General features: G+C 42.7%; 1 protein-coding gene across 1 annotated transcript; it reads right to left on the bottom strand.

The window, feature by feature from the left end:
* Window positions 1-2,752: 2,752 nt before the first annotated feature.
* LOC139838441 (metallothionein-like protein 3A) lies at window positions 2,753-3,673 on the bottom strand. The gene is made up of 3 exons (XM_071828005.1): window positions 3,518-3,673; window positions 3,297-3,344; window positions 2,753-2,891 (listed from the first exon to the last, which is right to left on the bottom strand). Exons 1-3 carry the CDS (start codon window positions 3,565-3,567, stop codon window positions 2,801-2,803), a joined length of 189 nt encoding a protein of 62 aa, XP_071684106.1. The 5' UTR covers window positions 3,568-3,673; the 3' UTR covers window positions 2,753-2,800.
* Between the last annotated feature and the right edge of the window lie 21,077 nt (window positions 3,674-24,750).

A 24,750-nucleotide genomic window follows, 5' to 3' on the forward strand; every position in this document is an offset into this window, starting at 1 on the left:
AAAAATATTTGCTTACCAAAAAATAGTCCTTACTGTTCATGACCAAATTATTTTCGATAAGATCTGAATTAGAGGCATCAATTTAATTAAGCATCAACTTTTGCTGGGCAGGTTGTCCTCTGAAGTTAATGGGGCATGTCGGGTGTCAGCTTGTCTGCCAGCATTAATTTCTGAACTTATGGAATACAGCAATACAAGGTTAGCTAATGTCTGATACTTAATTAAAATACATGTGATGTTAGACACGTGGTGGTCTTTAATTGGATGTGTTTTCATCCTCGGGAGGACCCGGGTTCCGTTTGGTGTTTCCGCCCACCTGTCCTACTACCCTTGCCATCTTCCTTTCATGTTCACATTTCCTGTTTTTACATGGTCGTACTACGTGATTTCTACTGTACACTACACACGGGCAAAAAATACTACTCCGTATACAGGTTTTTTTAGTTAGAGCTAAAAATAGTGTACAGGGGAGAGGTGACGAAGTGAAGTTGCCTGCACTCGTAATTCTGCACGCTTCTCCGTATACAGTTATATTTGGGCCATATCTGTGTTAAAACCGGGCTAAGAAGCCATGTAGTAAAGAGGCCCACTTCACGATTCTTCCGGCCTCAAAAGCCAGACCATTTTGTTAAATGGACTGATTTGAGTCCTACGGGAGGCTCGGACCAGCGCAAGCAAATGTACAGAACTATTGGGTCCGTAAAGGATTTAAAGGTTCAGCTCGAGTTTTTGCCAAGCTCCTCAACTTGACTGGTTTAATCTGAAAATATCGGTTTACTCCGGTTGATTGAAAGAATTAACTACTTCCTCTAGTCATTGAACAGAGGTAAGACCGTTTACATAATCCAGCGTGGACTAGATATGGATCCAAATGAGTGGAGAAAACACTACTTTAAAAGTTTTTTTTAAATGTTCATTGATTTGTTTATCAGACATCTTATTTCAGAGCAGTGGCGGAGCTAGGGGGACCAGCAGGGGCCTTGGCCTCCCTAATCCATGTTACAACAAGGTATTTTGTATACAAAATCCTGATTAAGAACCACATTTCAGGGGAAAACTACCATGATTGCCCCCGTAATGAAGGATTACCATGTTTGACCCCCCTTGAGCGTAATTACTGCCCCGCCACTGTTTCACATAGTGCGCTAGCTCGGTAAAATATGAAACTCCTAACAGTACTAATGCAAAAATATAAAGTAAAACATGATGCAATAGGGGTTCCGCTACCATGAGGGTATTTACTATCACGGCGATGTGAGCTGAGTGGGTCTTGGGCTTTCCCAGGCCGTCATGGATCCATGATGCTATCAGCAAACCGCCAGTCATGCCATCTATAACGCGAAATACACCACGAAATCCAAATATGTGAGAGACATGCATCTATGACATTTTTGTTTGGATTCACTATCGGTCTCGAACAGTCATTTTGGAAGACTTGTAGTGTAAAATGGAGTAAATCCACATCTGATGCTTACTCATTACAAATAACTTTCATTACTATTGATGGCCATCCCCCGACAGTCCCAAGTAACAATTGGTCGCTTATGTTGTCTCCTCAACGGGTCAAGCCCTCGCTCAGAACTAAATCATCTTGCGGCACTCACTGCATAAGCTCATAGGGCAAGATGAAGAGAAGGGTTTTCAACAAAATTGGTAACCTTGATCTCTATGCTATAGAATGGGAGATTGAAATAGGAAATCTTAAAATAGTTTCATTTAATTCTAGTTAAAATCAACCACTCTAGGCTATTTATACTGAATTATTTTACTTTATCCAAAATCAAAGTTGACCCACGTAAGTTATTTTATTAATACATATTTTCCTCGATAAACCATATTTCATGTATAGTATTGTTAGGTATAACTAATAAATTTAACAAAGTTATTATGCCCATGTGTAGTACGGTGCATATTTGTAATACCGTTTTATTGTTTATCATTACAGCTTTTAATGTGTCATTTGAAAATGCATTTCTTTTGAACGGGATCAATAACATTTTTGTTACAACTTGTTTCACTCCAAATCCGAGCAAACCAACAGTATGGTATCACTTATAAATGTATTTATGTCCATGAACATTTTGCATTTTTGTGTGTATATCTACTACACGACTTGGTAGAATGTTTTCGAGTGTATGAACCATAAATATCTGATAGTCGTTTCTGGAGTTTAAATCTTAGGTGTAACTAAACTAGTACAAATTTTAAGTTGATTGCAGTGTTGTTAATAATTCGGATTTTCATGGAATTGTGCTTGTTATCGTTACTAGTGTACATAAAGGAGGCCCATTCTTGACCAGACTTAAGAAAACATTTAGTTCAATGGGCTTCCCTGCTTGGTTCCGGTCCAGTTTTTGCGAAGCCCAAACTAATTGTCCCTCGACTGGTTTGATCTCGATATTTTGATATGCTTTACTTGCTTGAAGCAGTACTTATGATTTTGAATGGGGGCACACGAGCTAGTAAACACACACGATAAATTTCATTCCATGCAACAGGTACAGCTACACGAAATGAAATCACACGACACGACACGTAAGGACTCACAGACGACCCGAGGATCAGCCACTAGTTACAGGGGAAACAATGAGATCGAGACCGATGCAACGACCGATCTGTTCCAACTGTTTCCCCGTACACACACCGGCTTAACCATCAGGTTTTCATCAACCACATAGTAGCATACAGACACACACTGGTAAAAACTTTTATTGACAAACTACGCACCACTGGAGTGCGTAAGTTGGGTACTAGTACATGTAGACGGCTGTGGCGCGAGAGGCCCATCAGCAGGGCTTCTTCAGTGGCCGCAGGTGCAGTTGGTGCAGCTGCAGCTGGTGCCGCACTTGCACTTGCCGTCGTTCTCCGTGACCTCCTGAACCTCGAAGTGGCTGCATGGAAAGGTAATCGATCGTATTTAGGATGATGAACAGACATCCGTAAAATCAAATTTATATGTGGCACTACTTGAAAGGAAACTGAATTTAGTTACTGTTAGAACAAAAATGATGGAAGTTGGATAAAGATTCCGGGCAGGACTACTTGGCTGTTCGCTGGCTAGATCTGGGCTTTGGAATACACATGTCTGAACACAAGCTGGGCTGCAATCAGGTGTTGTTGGTGTGTTCATGTTCAGTTCTGGAGCAACATCTTTGATGAATTTACACCAAGCAGAATAGCAGATCTTTCAGCTCCAGTTAATGTGGTGAATATGAGAGGAAGCTAGCAAGCTTGTTCTGGTTAATTTTTTGTGCTGATGCTTTTAGTGGATCGAGAGAGTGAAGAGTTAGCAGTACCTCTTCTTGGTGTCAACCATGACGATGCCGTAGCTGTTTCCCTTCTTGCTGCACACACGACAAAACAACAGCGTGTTCAGGGACAGAGTAGAGAAGATACAAAGACAAAAGATTCAGATATTAACTTGAAGGCAGAGGAGACGAATCAGACGGATCATGGATGGATTAACACGATCGGTACACATAGGAAGCTTGATCAATATGGCTAGCCAGGTACTTACGGGCAGTCGTTCTTGTTAGAGCAGTCGCAGTTGCCGCAGGTGTTCGACATGGTGGATTGACTTGTGAGTGGAGAGAGTACTACGCAAATGGATCTGTGGTTTCTTGGTTATGCTCTTGCTTGGTGATGAGCAATGGCCGCTGCTTGTGGTGGTATATATAGCCGCCTGGCGGGAGAGGGTTCGTGAGAGCCGGCCGGGGAATCCGCCGGTCCGGCCCGGGCTGGGGACGGGAGGAACGATAGGTAGCGCCAAGCCGCCAATCTGCCATCCGCCGCACGAAAGGAACCTCTCGCTGCACGCGCACGCGCAGTGCACACGCAGTATTTGGCCTTCTTCCCCGGCCGTGTCCGTCTATCTCACCTTTCCCAGATGCCTCCATCTCCATCGATGCCGACGGCTAGCTTCCCCGGTCTCGTGTCCATAGGAGTATCTCTCTAGAGACTACTAGACTCTAGCTAGGCGATCTAGTTCTCTATGCTAAACTATTGATCGTATTTCGATGTTTAGGACTTCAGTAGGAGGTGACGTTTATGCAATGTGTTCACGAGATATCACGTGGAAATAGTTTAGCTGACAGTTGCTACCGTACGTCGATAAGAAAAATACAATGGCAGATAACCCCTTCACTCCATGGTCGAAAATCCGAATGTTTGCTCAACTTAATTTTCGTTTCTTTAAAGACGCCTACAGAGGAAGAAAGCCCTTAGAAGTTTTTATAGAACAATTAATGAGTATAACCTGGGTTGCGATTGCGGAGACTCGAACTCAGTTTATGGTATCCATATTTAGGAACAAGAAAGGTCTTAGTTCATACATGCGTACGGAGCATAAAATAAAGCAAAACTAAGTGTGGATCGATGCAACACTGGAACTTCTCTCTATACTTTAAAGTGTGTGATTAGTTTTCAATCACTAACAACTATCTTTATTTTTATTCAGATAATGTCATGAAATGTTAGTTGCAATTCATGACTAGCATGAATCACGTAGCAAATGATTTGGAAATCTTTTTTAGTTGCAAATCCACTTTGTAATTGAAATAATTCTAAGCTGCAACCTCACTTGCAACTAAAAAAACTTACTTGCAACTTAATATAAATGGCGTTGCAGTCAAACGGTGTAGTACTTAACATACCACAAACTTAATTTTTAGCTAGCTGAAGACTAGCAAATTCCTTCTTAAAATGCAACTAATTTATGTTGGGTTCCACTATCTCGCAATAAAGGAACAAAGCGGACAAACTAGTACTGGTACCAGGGTCTACACTGAATGGTCCCGTCCATGCATGTATCTACATCAGCTCATTGAAAAGCGGAAATTAGCCAGTCGAGACTATTTTGTAGGCAGAATATATATAGTGCGGTGTATATGTACATATGCTACAGAAATTCAATTCGGCACATGGGAGCATATGCTCCTGCCACCCGAAAAACAATTTTGAAATGTCGAAAAAATTCGTACAAAAAATTTCTCGCTTACGTATCGACATTTTACGTGCGCACATCAAGTTTTACGAAAAACCGACATTTTTTGTGACTTGTATGAAAAAGAGAAACAAAACGTCTCGTACACAACCTTTTCCTACATCAAAATTTGTCTTTTTTACAAATGACACTCAAAATGTCGGTTTTCTGTGAAACCACTTTGTGAACGTGTAGAATTTCGAAATGTACCCACTAAATTTTATGTTTGAATTTTTCAACATTTTGAAAGTGTATTTAAAATGAAGTTTAACAACCGGGAGCATATGCTCCCGGGTGCCAAAACACCATTCCCCATATGCTAATGCTACTAGGCTACTATGATGTATTGATGTAGCTAGACGTTCTGTTTCTTGTTATTATCTATATATCTATCTATCTATTCTATTATATACTAGGAGCATAATACAGAGGTCTAAAATAGAGATATCATGTTAACCCACATCATTAAAATTATTATGACCATACCCCTATGAGCACCTCCGAGAGACTGCGTCCAAGAAACTTCATCCGATGGGTCTTGAGATTGATGAAGTTACCACATGCGCATCGCTATCGACGGAAACACTGCTTCCTACTGAAGAATATTCCGCCTTTAATGAGACACCAAAGTGTCAAACCTGGAGTTTGAACTCTGGTGGGCTGGGGGTGCCACTACCCTCCTAACCACCCAACCACATATTGGTTCTCTATGGGGCATGGGCTCGGTTATTAAATGGGTCCACTAAAAAATTGTACCCTAGCTATTGTAAAAAAAAAAAAGCGTTAGCTGCCCTAGGCTGAACGTGGTAGATAAAGAAGATTTTTTTTTAGCAATGACTCAATGTTATCACGCGTACGGGGCAAAAAAAAAAGCTGATACTAGCGAACTTCCCTTGTGGCCGCCTGGCCTTTACTGATTTATCCGGCGGCTAGATCATCTTTGGATTGTTTTTACGACCAGAGTTATGATGAGGAGAATATGTGCAGCATGTGCTGTGCAACCTTATGTTGAGATACAATGCTACTTTTTTCCAAAATTGATGGATCAATTTCACTAGCTAGGTGTGTCCACTAGCTCTCACATTAGGTAGGATATATTCTCAGGTTAGATTTATTTACTAATACTATGTTTGTAATTGCTTCTATATATTTAGATGAGCTCACATCTAGGCTAGAGAAGCTATAGAAGTTGCTCAGAAATAAAATCTAGGCTACATAAATTATATGTAGTACACACTTTGTCCAACAAAAGATGTTTCAACTTTATTTAAACTAGATGATGCCCCGCGCGTTGTTGCGGAATTTTTGATTAAACAGCAGATTTTGATATGTCAAGAGAAAACAAGTGCATAGAAGCCATTTTAACTACATCTTTTATAAAAGAGAATGCAAGAATAATAAAAAAAACCACCCAACTCATTCACAAACACTCAACACTATATTTTCTTGACGAAAGAGACGGATGATTTCCTTTTGATTTTGTCAACGTTGGCGTTCTTGCATACTTGCAGGAGGATAGAAGCAAATTATCCCTGGTGGGATGCAAGATAGCTGATACATGATGATCATACATATATTTGAAAGTTCTGCACTTATTTTCACAAGGCACTTCTAGACCGAAGGATCTGCTATTACAGTTGCAGTGAGGCAATGCGACAACAATAGAATAGAATCTTGTACAAATAATAGTTGATCTCAATTCTTCTAGATCCATGAAATTAATATTGTGTACGATCACACATAGATTGTCGAGAAGTACATGCAAAAAAGTTTGTTCAATTTTTTTGATAATTAGAATTCAGAAATAATTTTTTTGGGTAGAGGTGGCATATGCACCCGGAAGTCAAATTGAATTTCCGATAAGTATACTCTTTGAATGTGGGAGTACATACTCATAGAGTATTTCTTATATTCATATATATACTTTGTAAAACTTAGAAATTATTGGATTTTGACTAAATTTATATGGCATATATGTCGAGACGGAGAGATCTTTATGGTATAGATTAGTCCGTGTTAATTTTTTGTTACGTACAGTGATGGTGTGATCACCAAATGTTGTTTTTTTCTTGTGCAACATACAAATAAACGTATTATTTTACAATTTTCTGCCAGGATTCCCAGCTTTCGTTATCTCAACGAATTCGTGTCGTCACATTTTGTTTTGTTTTTTAAACTTGTATAAATGCAAATTTGTAAAAAGTACAAGACCGCTGGACTCGGGATCCAAAAGCAGCAATCCAGAAGTTCACATAAAAACTTATTGTTGGTCTTTCAAGTCTTTCTACTTTGGTTGACAGAAAAAACACAGAGTACCAGTATTCGCAGTGTTAGAGCATGCAGAGGCCACGAAAAAACAAATTAGACTGCAATAATTTAGCCTTCGGGAGAAAGGAAGGGCAAAATCAGTTATTGGGCAGTGAGATTTTTCTTGTGTCTTCTATTCCTTGCTTGGCCAGAGTACATCCTCCTAATCTGCCACAATAAAAGCATTTTCATCCGCAGTCCCCCAAAGCGTCCCTAAACGACGTTGGATCGAGCGATTGGGGGACATGTTTTGTTTGTGACGTGTTTAGGGTACGTCGCTCCCTAGCCGCGTCTCACCAAACGCCGTCCCCAAACTTTTTTTAACATTAAAATACTCTTTTTTTGTTGCATTTTTATTTTAATAAAGAGAAGAAATATTCCACAAACTAATACATAATTGGGAACATGATTTACATAAACTAACACATAGTTAGGCCCACGATTTTACACAAACTAATACATAGTTTGAAACATGATCTACACAAACTAATACATAGTTTGAACCATGGTTGACACAAATTAAAACATTGGAAAATGAGAAAACCTAACTAGTGTTGGCATCGTAGATTTCATGTGTTCGCTGCCAAGAAAGAACACTCTCAGGCACCCAGTCACCCAAACTGGAAAATCCAGCTGGTGATGATAGCTCTGTTTGCCCTTTCGAGGAAGAACATCCAGAAACTTTCGTGCCTATTTTCGCTGCGAAGAAACAACACTCGGCGTGTTCAATCGCCCTCCTCATCGCAGTCTCCGTGGTAGTGCCGGCGGCAGCGCGTGTCATCGACCACCTTGACGCTCATATCCCCCTCGCCTAGGTATGAGAATGTGACCACGCAGTCGGCTTCGAGGCCGTGGTAGCGCGCGAACTTCTCCCAGCCGGTGTGGAACTACATCTTGCCCGCCCGTCGAAGAGCACGTCCACCGGCCACAGGCAGCAGTCGCAGCCAGCCTCCGCAGATGCAGCGCGGCCGGCTTGTTGCGTCGATGAAGTCGGCGAACTTGTCCGGCAGCCTCTGGATGCCGAGTTGGTCGCCCTTGAGGACGACGACGAACTCGAACAACACGTCTTGCTCTTCCCGCAGGTCCGACAATAAAGATGACGACGACATCGCAGGCGACGACGACCGTGCACCTCTGCCGCGGCCACGACCACGACCACGGCCGCGACCTCGGTCTCTGCCTCTACCTGTCATGGCGTCGATTCTTGAGATGGTGGCGGCTAGGGTTGGGGAGAGAGGCGCTAGAGTTTGTGTGTGAGGGACAATGAGAGAGCAACCCTTTATAGGCCGGTGGGAGGCGAGGGAGTGGTGACGCTCATTAACGCCGGCACGCAGAGCTAGGTGCGACGAGACGCTTCGTTGTGCCTCTGCGGAACTGCACCATCAATGCGCGCCAATAACTTCCGTCGCGAGGTAGGCGACGGTTAGGTTAAACTTGAATGTTCCGCTGACGTGTTGGTCATGCCACTCCCCGCCTCGCTTTTTCTTGTGTCCGGCGTGCCCGGAGCTCCCCCTGTGTAGCGGGGACGGGCTCGGGGCGCCGGACACTGTATTGGACCGCGCCAGATAGAGAGGGCCTTTTGGGCACGCGGCTAGGAACGATTTTTTGTCCGACACACTCCAAATCCTTTTGGGGGATGCGGCTGGAGATGCTTTAATTGGCTAGGAATAACATATCTTGGACCTTATCACCTTTGGTTGCTAGCTAGTTTCTCCAGATTTTACAGTGCTCGTCTCCTATCCGGTCCCCGTCGATCGCCCTCGGATCACGATCCTGCTACTAGAACAATGTAAAGCAGGAGATATGTATCTATAGTTTAAAGTGAGTACAAGAAAGAAGAAAGAACATCGCGCTAGCTTGCTGATGAGCAAGAATAGAAACTGTCACGGCAGCATCTCCTCGTGTCATCTGGAATCCCTTTTCCGAGAGAGTATTCGTGCGTGGCCAGAAGGCCCACAAGAAACCATGCACTATCGAGTACGAGAGTATCTATACCTTATCTCGCCCGAGCGCGGAATCAGTTCGATCGTGTACAGGTTATGACATTAACAAATCAAAGCCAGTAAATAGATCGCTTGACATCCAGTTTCATGACTGAAACTCACTTGGCAGTCGTGTGTGGTTGTCAATATACGGAACACAACCACAATCCTTATTTCATTTCAGTACTGCTAAAATTTGAACGACTATAATCTAATTTCCTCCATCCATTCAACAAAATAGACTGTTTCGAGACATCAAAATAGCTAGTGGAAGAATAAATGGAACCATGAGGAAGTGCATCCACACTACCCGGAGGAGGATTCACCGTAGAAGTTAGAAACCACGAGCACGAAACACTCCCACATAATGACGTCAGTGTTGCCGTTGCCGGCGCTGGAGATGTATCTTAAGCGCTGCCGGTGATAGAGACGAATCTCATGTGCCGGCTGGGCTGCTGCTTCTGTCCAGCCAGTATCCACATGCAGCGTTCAATGGACCGAAAGCTACACGTGGTAAGGGAAACCGAGCAAGTGCTAAAAGAACAAAAAACTGGTCTGAATTACACCCAATAAGAATTCAACTATTTTGAGAAGCAGAATCCCACGCACCAAAATGTGACCGTGCGTCAATTAGAACACAGTTAGCTGTTAATTAGAAAATGTGTCCGAATCACATAGTATTACTGTTGCCCAGGAAATAAAATCAGATGCATAATCGGTTCTATCACAAGTGATGGGAAACAAGAATGCAATATTCCTGCTGCCATCTAAATACAAGTTATCATGGCGCGTCGATTGAATCGCCAGGATCTAAACTCGTGCGCAATCTCTTCCTTCTGTGGAGAGAGTTCAGCGGACAAGGTCACCGAGAATTCCTGCAACACCGTGGCCTTCGAAAGCAGAAACCGTGCAAGTATCCTGTCGAAGGCATGTCCACCGTACTTTGCAATGTTGATCCGTTTCAGGCTACGACCCAAGCAGGCGACGTTCATCCGCCACAAGCTCTTGGTTAGCCTGCTATAGTCGACGCTGTCGTGAAAGCAATTCCCATCTGGTTCAGTTTCTGAGTCCGATTCATCGTCGTCCGAGTAGCGGTTTTTGTGCTTTGGTAGCGTGGGACCCTGAGGAAGAAGGGTCAACATTTCCAGGTTCTTGGTGCTGCCAACCAAGATGGCAACCGAGCGAACGGCGTGATTGGCACCAAGGAACCCCTTGAGGACCAGGTGCCTGAGAAGATGCAAGGAGCGGGCAACGGCTGCGAACTCGCTGCTAAAGTAGGCCATTGATGGGCGCAGGGCAAGGCTAAGGTATGTCAGCTTGGTGAACCGGCCGATGAGCTGAGTCAGTGGAGCAACTTCATGTTTGACTCTGCTAGCGAGGTCCTCGCAGATATCAATGGTTACTGCCTCCAGCGCGGCGTAGTCTGCGATCGAGAAGAAGGACGAATCTCGAGGAAGCCCTCCCCTGTACTGCAGCGACCGCAGGCGCCGGGTGTGCAGCACGACGCGCCTGGCGTTGTGGCAGCAGACCATGGCGAAGCTGCGCAGGTGGGCGCTGACCACCGTGACTCCGTGGCGGTGGGGCACTCCTCCAGCGTTAGGTCGACGAGGCGCGGGCAGCTCGAGAGCAGCTGCTGCAGCGCCCCGTCCGGCGCCATGATGCGCCTAAGGCAGAGCGTCTCCAGCAATGTGACGACGATTTCGCCGCTGGGAAGGTCGAGCGTCCAGCTCGTGAGGCACAGGCGGCGCAGCGTGGTGCACCGGAACAACTGGCGCGGCGTCTTGCTGTACGTGCCCCTGACATTGTCCCCGAAGTCGGCCGAGGCGGTCGTGGACCTGCCGAAGGGGCAGAGCCTGCGGTGGGAGTACGCCGGAAAACGAGTGTACCCCCACCACTCGGTCCAGTATCGCACGTAGACGTCAACCTCCTCGGCGCCGGAGTGGGCTCTTGTAGCTGGGCCATACACAGATCTGTGAGAAAATTGCACATACGAGCAAGTCTTGGGGTGAATGTTTCACAGACCAGCGACTTTAATATTTCGTTGCACAGACCAGCAACTTCAGAACTCATCGGTTGTAAAGAGATCAGGTACGTATTCATCTGGTAGCACGTTTTCATCTAAACTGCCGCGCTCCCTTCGCTGGACCACCACAAGAGCGGACCTTTCCTTTTCCCTGCATCCCGCTCTCTCCCCAGGCGGCGGCGGTCCGATGTGGCCGCCCGGAGGCGACGCCGGTGGGGACGTCTGGCCGGCGACGGGAGTGGATCAACGAGATCGAGCCGCTCTAGGACGGAATCGGCTCGAGCCCTGTCCACTTCCCTTCTTCGCAGGCGACGGGGACGCGAGCGGCAGCGGCCCGATGTGGCCAGCAGGAGGAGATGGCGGCGGCGACTCCCGGCCGGAGATAGGAGCAGCTCCAAGTGGTCGAGTTGATCTGGTGCACGACCGACTTGTTCCTGGTCTCCATCATTTCTTCCCAGTCAATGGTAGCTCGTTAGGAGGACCCGTCGGAGGCTGTAGCGGCTGGCCGGCGGCAGGGACGCGAACAATGGAATCCGACGACTTGGAGCCATTCACTCGGTAAGCTACAGAGACACTCATTCCCTTTGCTATTAGTCTCTGATGAGCTCGTTAGGGTTTAGTTGTGGCTGTGTAAAACTTGTGACATTTCCATTTACTCATTGGAACGGTAAATAATGCATAAACCAGGTAGTTTGAGGTATAGAAGTCTGCGCGCTAATTTGATGTCATATTTATTTATAGGCTGGATGATGAGGCTTGGATGGGGAGGTCAATGATGTCTCTGATTGCTGGTACAGAACAGAGTGTCAACTTTGAAGATTGTGTGCATGATCAAGTGAAAGGAGAACAATTTATGGAGGTGGAGGAAGGGTCGGATGCAACGCAGTTTTTCTACCCATACGTGGGTGTCCCTGGCTTATCCTAAGGTTACAATTACTTCAAGATTCGTGTCTGCAAGTTTACATTTTCATCCTGTACATTGTCCATCTTCTCACCCTTAAGGAAGCCAAAGTGTACATGTACACTTCCTTTTCTCGTCTGGTGAGCCGGTGACCTCTCTCCTTATCCACCTCCTCAAATTGGGCTAGACATGCAATGGATACTACATGCAAAACCGACCTCATAGTTAACAATATTAGTGAAGTTTTTAACAACTACATACTAGAACAAAGGGATAAGCTTATTGGCACTATGATAGAACAAATTCGGTTGAAACTCATGGCTAGATATGCAAGCCACCGAATTGGTGCCGCTGATGCACAATGGGAAATAGCTCCACACTATGTTGAGAAGCTTGAGATAGAGAAGAGAGCTTCCAGGTGGTACGAATCAGTAGCTTCTACAAATGTGTTGTGGCAGGTTTCAGGTAGTGACCACAAGAACTTTGCTGTTGATCAAGAGAAAAAAACTTGTGGCTGTTTCAAAAGGCAATTCACAGGAATGCCTTGCAAACATGCAATCGCTGCTATTTATGCGAGGCACCATGACCACCCGGAAGACCATGTTTCAGAGTTTTTCAAGAAGACGTGCTATCAAAAGGCATATCAAGATGTAATATTCCTAGTGTCAGGGTAGCATGACTGGACAAAAACTGATACTCCAGACATAGATCCTCCAGTTTTCACTATGCAGCCCGGAAGGAAAAAAAAGAAAAGGAGATTGGGTCCAGCTTCAGGACACGCACCATGGATTCCCCACCAAGACAAGCTGTTCCAACATATGCACCTCCACAGGGACAACAAACGGGAGGGGGTATCTAAACTCCAGATTGTATAGTTACTTCACTGCAGGTCTTGATGCCGAGAATCGGCAAGAAGAAGAATGATGTGTAATGCTAGGCTTAGTGGCCAAGCATAGTCCTTTTTTGGATGCATGTGCGAAGAGACGCAAATTTTGTAAATATTTCTATGAGCCATGATGGTGATCCAAATGATGATCATATTATTGTTGTCAGCTTTGATGCTACAATGCTCCATTGTTCATGTTGTTTTTCTTACAAATGCTCCTACTGTTATAATGCTTTTACCTATCATCGATGGTTAATTCTATAATGCTCCTACTATTGTTGTCATTATTTTGCATCTATTTTTATCATCAAAACTGATGCATGTGGTTGATCAGTGTTACAGCTAGCTGTGGCAATTTTGGAGGGAAGAGAGTGGCTTAGAGCTCCTTGCAACAAACAAAATGAAGTCATTACAGCTCCTTGCAACAAACTACCACTAGAGTGACTGGTTTGTGCAAACTAAAGTTCAAGTCACTGGTTTGTGCAACACTCTCCCTGAGAGTTGTTGTTTTGTGCAATTTCCTCCAGATCTGTTGACATCCACAAAGGAACGCGGACCAAAAAAACGTTCTCCAATCACGTTTTTTAAAGCCAAATACATCTATACCTACTAATAAAGGAAGGAAGGTTTCTCCCTAAAAATTTCGTCCGTTTTAGACGTGTCCCTAATTTTCATTGGAAATTACGGCCCGTGCCACCGCAGGTTCGTTAAAACGATTCTCTTCGTCCATGCGTCCGACCATCTCTGATTCTCTGATGACCCAAATATGTACGGCTCCTGGCCCGACTCCCGAGCGGGCGGCGGAGTGCACTCGCCGCAAATTCTCAAAAAAAAAAAAAAGAGTGCACTCGCCGCACACGAGGAAGCGAGGTTGGGCTTTGATTTGGCTATCGTAGCTGGGCTTTAAGAATAGTTTTCTAGCCTAAGAACGCAGTAACACAGATGGTGTACTGTTGTTCTCGGTTGAATAGTCCCACATCGATCCTTCATAGCAAGATCATCCGGTTTATATACGGCCAGAAATTCCAACCATCAGCAAGAAATTACATGAGCTGATAGCACAGCGCAAATCGAGAGGAGGCAGATATGGGAGACGGAAATATGCTCAGATAAAGACACCAAATCGAGAGGAGGCAGAGATGGGAGACGGAAATATGCTCAGATATGCAGCAGCGAATCGGTGGTGGCGGCCGAGGTTGAGACAGAGAGGGATCTTAAAGAGAGACGGGAAGGCTGGGAATTGGTGGTGGCGGACGGAGGATGCGCGGCGCTGGAAGAAAAATCCCCATGTGCGTAGGTTGAGCATGGATGGCTCCTGCCTCGAGCACGAGTTTCCTCCTCCATGTGCGTTTCAAGGAAGCCTTATCCTTTCCTCCATGCTCGACCATTGGCGCTGGCGCTTATGTTTTTATCCTGATGGCCTTGTAGGTTAACAGCACAACACCACACGAGTTTCTTTTCATTTTCCCTAGCATCTTTCAATGACACGTTTCTTTTCATTTTCCCTAGCATCTTCCATTGACACGTGGGATATTCTTTATGTTGTTTACACTTTGCATCAAAAGAGACATCGCACAAAAAAATGAGTATTTTCCATCAATTATTTTTAAACATTACAATTTAGAAGTGTTTTTTAGTTTTTTCTCGAATACGTTTATAATCTGTAGATATATTTGTATTTAGAAAAAATAGAGTCAGTACTTTACCGCCTAAAGTTTCCTCCAACTATGATACTGGTTCGACTTATGTGAGGCACCACAATGTCAATCCGCCGACTAGGCCTGGTGGTATTGCATGCTACTTAATATCTTGAGAAATTGGTGTCGCGATTTCAAGTAGGAGAACATGTGATGGATTGGATAATTTTGCTTCCTACATTTCTACGTTGTGATTTTTGTCAACATAGTTGTTCGGTGAATTTGTGGTGTTGTTTGGTGCGGGATTTGTGTCAGTTCACATTGCAGAATTTGTGGCATTGCTCGATTCCACTGGCCAGCTATGTGTTTGCAGGATTTGTCAGCCAAAATTTTGTATGAAATTTATGCAGCTCAATATTTTAATGTGACTTTCTACATAGTTTTATTTACTTGTTCAAATTAAATTTTCAAGATGCAAATTTCAGCAGCCACATCCATCGTGTTTTTTATGATGGTAATCGCATCCATAGGTGGCGCCTTCCAAATTAAATGTGAAGTGAGAGCTAACATATTCGAATGATCTAATGATCTAAAACAAAATAAAATAAATAGCATGCATGTATTGTTTATTGTAAACCCGGTGCAACGCACGGACACTTTTGCTATCTTATTTTATGTTCGGTTATCCCGATAGACTTTATATACGGAGAAGAGCTGGAAACAGCTGATACAATCTAACGTCAGATCAAAGGCATGCATGCAGCTCCATAGTTTCCACACCCTGCAAGGGCCCATTTTTCATTCAATTTTTTTTGTCAAACGCTCTAAACCGTTGTGCCGAATGCTTTTAAAAAAACACAAGTAGAGATGCTCTAGATCCTGGATTTTTTTTTGCGAAACACAGTACAATCAAAGACGCTCATACATACGCGCACATGCTCACCCCTATGAACGAACACACGCACACCCAACCCTATGAGCACCTCTAAGAGACTGTGTTGAAGAACTGATCCGGCGGGTCTTGAGATTGATGAAGTCACCACAAACGCCTCGCTGTCGATGGGAACACGCCTCCCATCGAAGAATATTTCAACTTTATGAGACAACAAAGTGTCAAATCTGAGATTTGAATCTGGTCTTCGTCGTGACCCGGCTCTTGCTAATCCGTGTACGTGATATGTGTTCGACCGGTCCAAGCCTGACCCAGAGCCAAGCGGGCGGCAACTAGGATTGCTATCTTGATTGGCTGTCCGCGGTACTACACACGCACGTACTGTAGTCTTGTCTCTTTTGCGGATAGCTGACATGATGCGTATCTTTGCCCCAAACCGCAGATCATTTTCCAAATCCCAACCACCGGCCAGGTTACACGAACAGATGGATGCATACACAGCTACTCCCTCCATTCCAATAAATAAAACGTCCTTGTTTTCTATGTTTTTTTCTTGGACCAAAAATGCGGTAAATATATAAAGATTGATGATATAAAATTACCATTATTAGAAAGTATGTTTTAATACGAATCCAACGACACTAATTACATATAATATAATTAAATTTTTTTTTTGAAACAACACCAGTAGGAGAGGCTCCTACTGTGGTACTCTATTAAAATCCAGAATAATTACATCATCTCGGGTGCATACACCCACTTTTACAACCAGTAAAAAAAAAGTCTATGATAGTCTATCTATAAAAAGAGAAATAGTATTTTCCAGGTTTTGGTTTACCCTGAACCTTAGTAGTTGTAAGTCAGCAATTACTCTTGCCTTCCAGGATTCTCTTGAGGTTGCAATCCCTTTGAAAATAAAGTTGTTTCTTTCTTTCTAGATTCCCCAAGCTCCTATAACAAAAATCTCAAAGAAGAGGCTTTCCTGGAAGTTTGCTTTTGCTTGGCATATCATATCAAATCTGTCCCGATGAACACTCCAAGAGATATTTAGTTTCATCCAGCAGTATGTACTAAAGGGACATTGGAAGAAAAGATGTTCCAACGTTTCTTCATCTCCAGAGTTGCATAGGACACATGAAAAAATATTTCCAATATTGAAATGTCTTCTCTTCAGCATATTTCGAGTATTTAATCTATCCGAAAGAAGAAGCCAAGCAAAAACTTTTAACTTTGGCCATAATTTAGATTTCCAAATCCAAGGGAAGGGAGCTGGTGGATCAATCAACCTATGAATAAACTTGTAGCAGTTTCTTGAAGAGTACCTGTCTCCCCATTTATACTTCCAGATATCATTTTCCTGTTGTATGTTCAGATTTTGAACGATTGTTTGTATCTCTTGATATTGAGCAAAAGCTTCTGGAGACAAAGGTAGAAAAAATATTTCTGAAATATTACTGGAGGAGTAAAAATCTGCCACTGAGATATCTTCATCTTTAGCATAAGAAAATAAGCAAGAGTAAGAATCTTGCAAAATTGTATTATTCCATTCATCTTTCCAGAAGAGAACCATTCGGCCATTATTGATCTGACAAGATGTAATTCCTCTGAAAATAGGAGATAGTCTCATAATAGATTTCCACCAGAAAGAACCACATAAGTTTGATGCATGCGGTATAGAATTCTGATAGTAAGTTTGCCATATTAAATGTACCCACTGTATATCCCTCTTATTATAGAATTTATCCAAAAATTTAAGAAGTAAGGCCTGATTCTGAATTTTCAAATTTAATACGCCCAAACCTCCTTTGTCTTTAGGCTTGCACACCATATCCCATGCTGCTAGAGATAGACATTTTTCTCCATCATCAGTTTTCTTACTCCACAGAACTCTTCTTTGTATCTTCTCAATATGCTGTATAATCTTTGGACTGATCTCAATAGTACACATTGTAAAATTAGCAATAGAGGTAATTATTGCGTTTACATAAGCCAATTTGCCAGCATGAGACATTAGAAGTGTTGAGCTAGTGACCCTTCTCTCAATTCTACATACTAGGGGCAAAAGATCTGTGATATTTGGTTTTGTGGTTCCCATTGGGAGGCCAAGATATGTAAAAGGCATAGAGGCAACAGCACAACCAAAAATATCTGCTAATTCTTGAGCTCTATGACTGGTGATGTTTATGGGAATAAGATTAGATTTTTGGAAATTAATTTTCAGACCTGTCGAAGTTGCATAGTCAAGCAAAATTTGTTTCAGATGCATCAATTCATTTGTGTCAGCTCGCATTACCAGGATTGTATCATCAGCATACTGTATGACTGGGAATTTTCCTCCACAGGGTATTGGTAAAGATAATCTCCCATCATCAAGTTCTTTGTTAATAACCACTTGCAATAGTTCAGCAGCTGCCACAAATAAGAGAGGCGAAAGAGGATCGCCTTGTCTCACGCCTCTTTTGCAATGAAATGAGCTGCCTGGCACTCCGTTTAGAAGTACTGAGGAGTGACCCGAGTCAAGCAAACATTTTATCCATTTTATCCAAACTCCATCAAAACCCATATGCTCCAGAATACTTAGAATAGTGTCATGCTCGATCATATCGAAAGCTTTTTCGAAATCCAATTTTAGAACAATAATTTCTCTAGTAGACTTTTCACACTGATAAATGAATTCAAAGGCCCATGCTAGGCAATCTTGGATTGTTCTTCCTCTAATAAATCCATATTGATTAGTGCTCACCTACTTTAGAATCCATTGCTGAAGTCTATCTGCCAATAATTTAGTGAGCAGTTTGAGACAAGAATTGAGTAATGAAATAGGTCTGAAATCATTGACTGTAATAGGAGATTGTTTCTTTGGTATCAGTGTGATAAGAGAATTGTTGATGTTATCCAAAAAGGCTCTTCCTTCAGCAAATTCTTGACATAAATTATAGAATTCCGGAGCAATAATATCCCAACAAGTTTTGATAAAACATCCATTAAATCCATCTGGTCCAGGTGCTTTGTCAATTGGAATTTTCTGAATAACTTTATCAATCTCTTCTTTGGTGAAAGGAGCTGATATGCTTTGAAGTCCTTCCAGAGGAGTAAAAAGATCATTTAGATTAAACATCATTGTATGGTCAGCAGATACTCCCAATCTACTCTTGTATGACTGAAGTAAAGCATGAGCCTTGTCATTATGTTCTGTGAGTACTATGCCATCAGCATTTGTTAGAGTGGGAATAGAGTTTTTTCTGTGTCTTTCTGTTGCTATTCTATGAAAAAAAATTGTACTCTCATCCCCATACTTAATCCATCTTTCTGTACACCTTTTTTTCCAGTACTGTTGCTTGTAAGATAATAACCTAGTGATATGCTGCCTTAGAATTATTCTAAAATTTCTCTCTGGAATGGTTAGAGGCCTTAGTTGCTCAATATCATCTACCTGCTTGAGGACCATTTCACACTTAATGATTAGGAGATTCAAATTAGAGATAGATTTACTCCACTTTAAAAGTGCCCTTCTGACATTATTCAATTTCTCTTCTATAATATCGGCTGCATTTGCTTTAGTCACATTCATGTGCCATGCAGTGTTCACTATATCTTTAAACCCTGGGTGATGTATCCAGTAGTTCTCAAAACGGAATATGCTGCTTTTAGGAATTGCAGATTGAATTGAGACCAAGCATGGTACATGATCAGAGACTGGTCTTGGTAAAGCCTTGACTGTAGTATTTGGGAATGAGGTAGTCCAGTTATTGGATGTCAGAAACCAATCTAACCTTTCTAGTAGAGGATCAGACTGCATATTACTCCATGTGAATGTAGCACCATGTAGTGGTAAGTCTACTAAATTCTGTGCTCTGATTATATCATTAAACAGTAACATATCATCCACATTTCCTCCATCTTTGTTTCTGTCACTTGGTGCTCTATAGAAATTATAATCTCCTAACAGAATCCAATTTTCAGAATCATTAATTTGTAAATCATACAACCACTGAGTGAATTCCTGCCTGTGTTCACCAGCACAAGGTCCATATATATTTGCCAAGTACCATGTACATGTCGACTGAGTAGAAGAAAACTTAACTGTTGTTGCCCATGCCAAATTCTCTATTAATTCCCCTTTAAATATAGCACTATTCCATATGATCACAAGACCTCCAGAATTTCCATCAGAAGGAAAATAGATGAACTTATCAAACCATTTAGGACAGAATTTCCTGATATAAGAGTGCTCAAAAGTTGCCCTTTTTGTTTCTTGTAAGCATATAATGGCACACCCCGAAGAATCAATATGAGTGCGTAATGCATTATGCTTATCCTCGGAATTAATACCCCTTATGTTCCAACATAAAATATGCCACAGCCTAAGAGTTGAGTTCATGATATAAAAGTCCTAACGAGGAAGTCCACTTAAGGTAATAGAAAGGACAGGCAGAACAACCTGTATTAAAATCCTAAGAAGGATCCGAATGAATAAAATAAATAGGTTCATCACGACAAAAAAGAGATTTATTTGAAGCAACTTGAAATTCAGCATCAGGCTTCATCTTCAGAGTCTTGCTTCTGCAGCTTGTCCTCTGTCAGATCTTCAGGAGGTATTGCACAGATCTTAACGCCAATCTTCTGCAGAATTGGGATAGGTGTTGGAGGAGGCACTGGTGGAACATCATCCTTCATGGCAGCAGCTCCTGGAGAAGCTGTGAATGGGGTAGAGCTAACACATGGAGTCACACGGCACAGAACCTTAGACTTCCTTTTCCTTACATCAGATGGCGTGTCTACCTTGAAACCATTATAAATATTGTTTCTTGGACTTCTACGCACTGCCGTTGTGATTTGCACTTCATTCTTACGTGCAGAACGAGCAGGTTTCACCACCCCTGTGGGTTTCTTCCTCCTTTCTTCAGTATTTAACTGTTCTGGCATAGAAACATCTGCTAGCAGTAGATCATCAGATGAAGGAGAGTCGTCAAAGCATAATTTTCTTGCAACTCGTCGTCCCTTAATAGAATCCTCATCTGCATGAGTACTTGCCTTGCTAGAGAAAACAGTTTTGATCAGACTAAAAGGTGGGAAAATAGCTGAACTCAGAGATTTTGCACCAATGTACATGCTGGGTAACTGGAGATTCAGAAAAATTGTCCTGGCCATCATGAAAGTTGGTGGAATCTGATCATCATTGTCTGTGAAAGTATTAGCTGTATGCATGGCTCTAGCTGCTCCTTGAGCACTTGATTCAGCAACATCTGCATCTCCTAATATAATTTGCAAAGTTTTAGCCGTATTAGAGCTACTATCTAACACCATCTCATGCCATGCAGTCATAGGGCTATCAAGAATATTGTTCCTTGGAAGAACTCCATCTGAAAAGCGAACTCCTTGTTCCCTAAGAATGCTCTGATAGTTCACCTGGCCCCTGGTTGGAAGGTAAAAAATTGGTTCAACAGTAGTGGCCTCCGAGTCATGATTAGCATGATTTCCTCCTTGTGCAGCACCACCAACCATACCATTCTGTTGCAACCAAATCTGCAGCCTCTGTTGGAAACGCTATTCAGCAGTAATGTGAGGCCCATGGAAAGGATGAGGGTTACCATCTGCCGGTGGTTCTTCCTCAACATCAGCAGGTATAGCATGAATATGGGCATTCCACTGATCAGACCTTAGCAAATAAACTGGGACAGTCCAAGACCTCCTCCTACCACCCATCTGACGAAAAACAATGCTTCTAGGGACTAGATTATCACTCATAAGCCAGACTTTAACCAGGACCCGAGCATGACTATTCTGATTATCATTGATAGTGTGCCAGACAACCAATCTGCCAAACAATTCTACTGCTCTCTCTATCCAATACTCAGTCTGATAATCCAGAGGAAAATTAAGAAACATAACCCACTTCTCTTGACCTAGATTTGCTGGCCTCATGTTTAGTGCCTCATCATGCTTAACAAAAGTAACTTCTAGCCAGTCATCAATGAGATATGTTCTGCCTACTACCACATCTCTAACAAATTGATTTGCAAAGCTAAACAGACCAAGACCAATAGCATAATCCTCCATATATCTAACCTGGAAACCATCATGGTTGAGCATCCTGCGCAGCTCCCTGCGAGCCTCAAAACGTTGCTGGATCGGGACGTCCAGATTGGTTTCAGCAATGGCGTAGTTGTCGTGGTTGAGCGGAGGAGTTGCACTGATCGCCAAGTCACATCTCACCCTACGCCTCTGTGGACCATGATCAATCGCGAGACCATCAGGCACAAACGCGAAGGGGTTGCACGGGTAATTGGCCATTGATGAAGGAGCAAGGTGGAGATCTCTATCGCCGCCAGAGTTTTGGGTATGGCTAATATGTGTTGTTTGCGAGCTAGGAACCAAACATAACTCACGATATCCCTTAATCCGCCAGGACTGTTTGAGATACTGTTTTTCTGTTTTACAACCCGTAACTGAATGACCATATATCCAACAATATTGGCACCGTGGTGTAGAAAAACAAACTAGGGATAAGTGCCCCACCCTTAGACATCTAACGCAGACCAAATGAGATGCTTTTTTAACCCAAATCTGTTGGGAACGAAGAGATATCTTTGGTGGAATAACAGCCGTAAGAGATAAACTTGAAATCGGTTCCACATCTGTAGTTGTATTCTCTATCTGCTTTGAAACCTTGGGCTTCCAAACTTTATGACGTACTGTAGGGCAATCTTTTTTCATATGTCCCAATTGCAAGCAGCCCAAACATCTGAATTGGTTTACGCATTTGCTACTTTTGTGGCCCATAGATAAACATCTAATACATGCAAATTTGAACAGCTGAACGTATGAGACAATACCTGACGGTGTGTATCCAGCAGTGATGAGGTCATTAATACTGTCCAAAGAATAATCAGTGTGGAAACTTAAAGGCTTTCTAACTGCCCCACAGCCAAACTGCAACGGTACTGACGTAGAATTTGAATCTCTGAATGCACTTTCCGAAAAAGAGAAACCCCCAATTTTAATATTATTCAGCACACCGTGATCTACTGCATGATCTGAATGAAAAGAAACTTCTTTCGCATTTGTATGAAGAATATTGAGATCTGGTTTAATAGCATAGGATCTAGAAGCCTCTCCATCCAATTTCCCCTTTAGATGAATAGGAAAATTTCGAAGATAGGATGGAGGATGATGTGATTTGAATTTACCAGGAACCTTCCATGAGCCATCCGAAATAGCGATCTCAGCCAACAAAGAATTCCGAGTGACCTTTCCATGAAACAGATTAAAAGAGCATGTGAAATCCGCACACTTGAAGAACTCCAGGGCGTGGATAAATTGTCCCACCCTATTTGATGCCACACGAAATCTGAAATTACGATCATATAGCCAAACCACCTGGAGCCGATCTGCATATCCTCCAATACAAGATTCCAGGGCTAGGGACACATTTTCTTCATTGAGAGGAAAGTTGAAATCCGAGAACGTGGCAACCATGTAGAAACCAGACGAGGGAATACCATCTTGTAGATGAACCGAAGATTCAAAACGCCTACGTACCTGACTTGCCACTATAGATCCATGGGAGAAATCCCACGTGATCAAAGAATCCATGATGGCAGATGAATCCTACCTTGAGGAGAGGCTGGTTGAAGGGATCAGATGGAGGAGAATCCATGATCGCCGGCTAGGTGGATGAGGGTGGTGGACGGGAGAGGGTGGAGGGGGAGAGCCATGCTGCACACCGTTGTATTCCAATTAAAATTTTGTTGCTCAATTTTTACGGTCAAAGTTCATCATAAAATGTGCGTGCACCTTATCCATTAAAATGGAGGTAGTAGCTAGGAGCAAATGGCAAAGCCAGGTGGGTGGAAGGGTGGGTCTCGCCCCACCCTAAGATTTGACACAACCTATATATCAGCTATAAAAAGTACTAGTAGAAAAAAGAAGAGAAGGCCTGGCCCAGTTTAGGCATGTGTCCCACCCTAACAAATTAGGCTTGGTCCACCACTACTAGCAGCTCTGACCTCATTTTCCAAATTCTATTGGTGATTGATGTGCCCAATCATTATGCTTCAGGTGATGAAGTGGCTAGTGGCGATTGAGGTGCTCGGAATGTAGAATTTCTCCTCCTCGAAACACTTTTCCTCAAATGTAGAATTGGGGAATGGGTAGATATAGGCCTAGGCCGGTACGGAAATTACAAATGTAAGTAGTCCTCTATAGTCATGTGATATCAACATTTATAAAATTATGAAGACATCACATGACCACATATTTCATGGTATATCATTGATGCATATTTCAGCAAATGATACATGTGAATCATGACTTAGCCTTTCTGGAAGCTCCTTTTACTCACAAGGAAATAGATGAGGCTGTCAAGGAATTTCCCAACAACAAATCCTCTGGGCCTGATGGTTTTAATGCTGAGTTTTGAAAAAGTTTTGGCCCATAATTATACATGACTTCTATGACCTTTGTGCTCAATTCCATAATGGATCACTATGTCTTCAAAGCGTCAATAGCTTCTTTATCACCCTGGTGCCCAAAACAAGTGATGCATCTTCAGTCAATGATTTAGGCCAATTTCACATCTCAACTGTACTTTGAAGTTTTTTAACAAAGCTTCTGGAAAATAGGTTGCAGATAGTTATTTAGAAGCTTATTCATAAAAACCAATATGGGTTTATGAAGTCAAGAATAATTCAGGACTGTCTGGCCTGGGCTTATGAGTATTTTCACCACTGTCACAAGTCTAGAAAGAAGGTGGTTGCCCTCAAGCTTGATTTCGAAAAGAATTTTGATAAAGTGGACCACTCTTTCATAATGGCAGTTCTGCAAGCTAAAGGCTTTGGTACACAATGGTGCCTATGGATCCAACAGATTCTTGACTCTACCACATCTGCTATTCTGCTAAATGGACAGGGTCATCCTTTTTCTCCTCTTCTCTTTGTCCTGGCAGCAAATGTGTTGCAATATTTGGTGAATCCTTCAATGCAGAATGAATCATTGCACCATCCCTTAAACCTTCAGTGTTCAACCACTTTTCCCATCATACAATATGATGATGATGATACCCTTATTATCATGCAAGCTGATACTCAACAAGTACATCACCTCACTGAAGTGTTACAAATATTTGGAGCTGCCTCTAAT

This window comes from Lolium perenne, chromosome 3 (genome assembly GCF_019359855.2).
Source record: "Lolium perenne isolate Kyuss_39 chromosome 3, Kyuss_2.0, whole genome shotgun sequence".
NCBI classification, from domain to species: domain Eukaryota; kingdom Viridiplantae; phylum Streptophyta; class Magnoliopsida; order Poales; family Poaceae; genus Lolium; species Lolium perenne.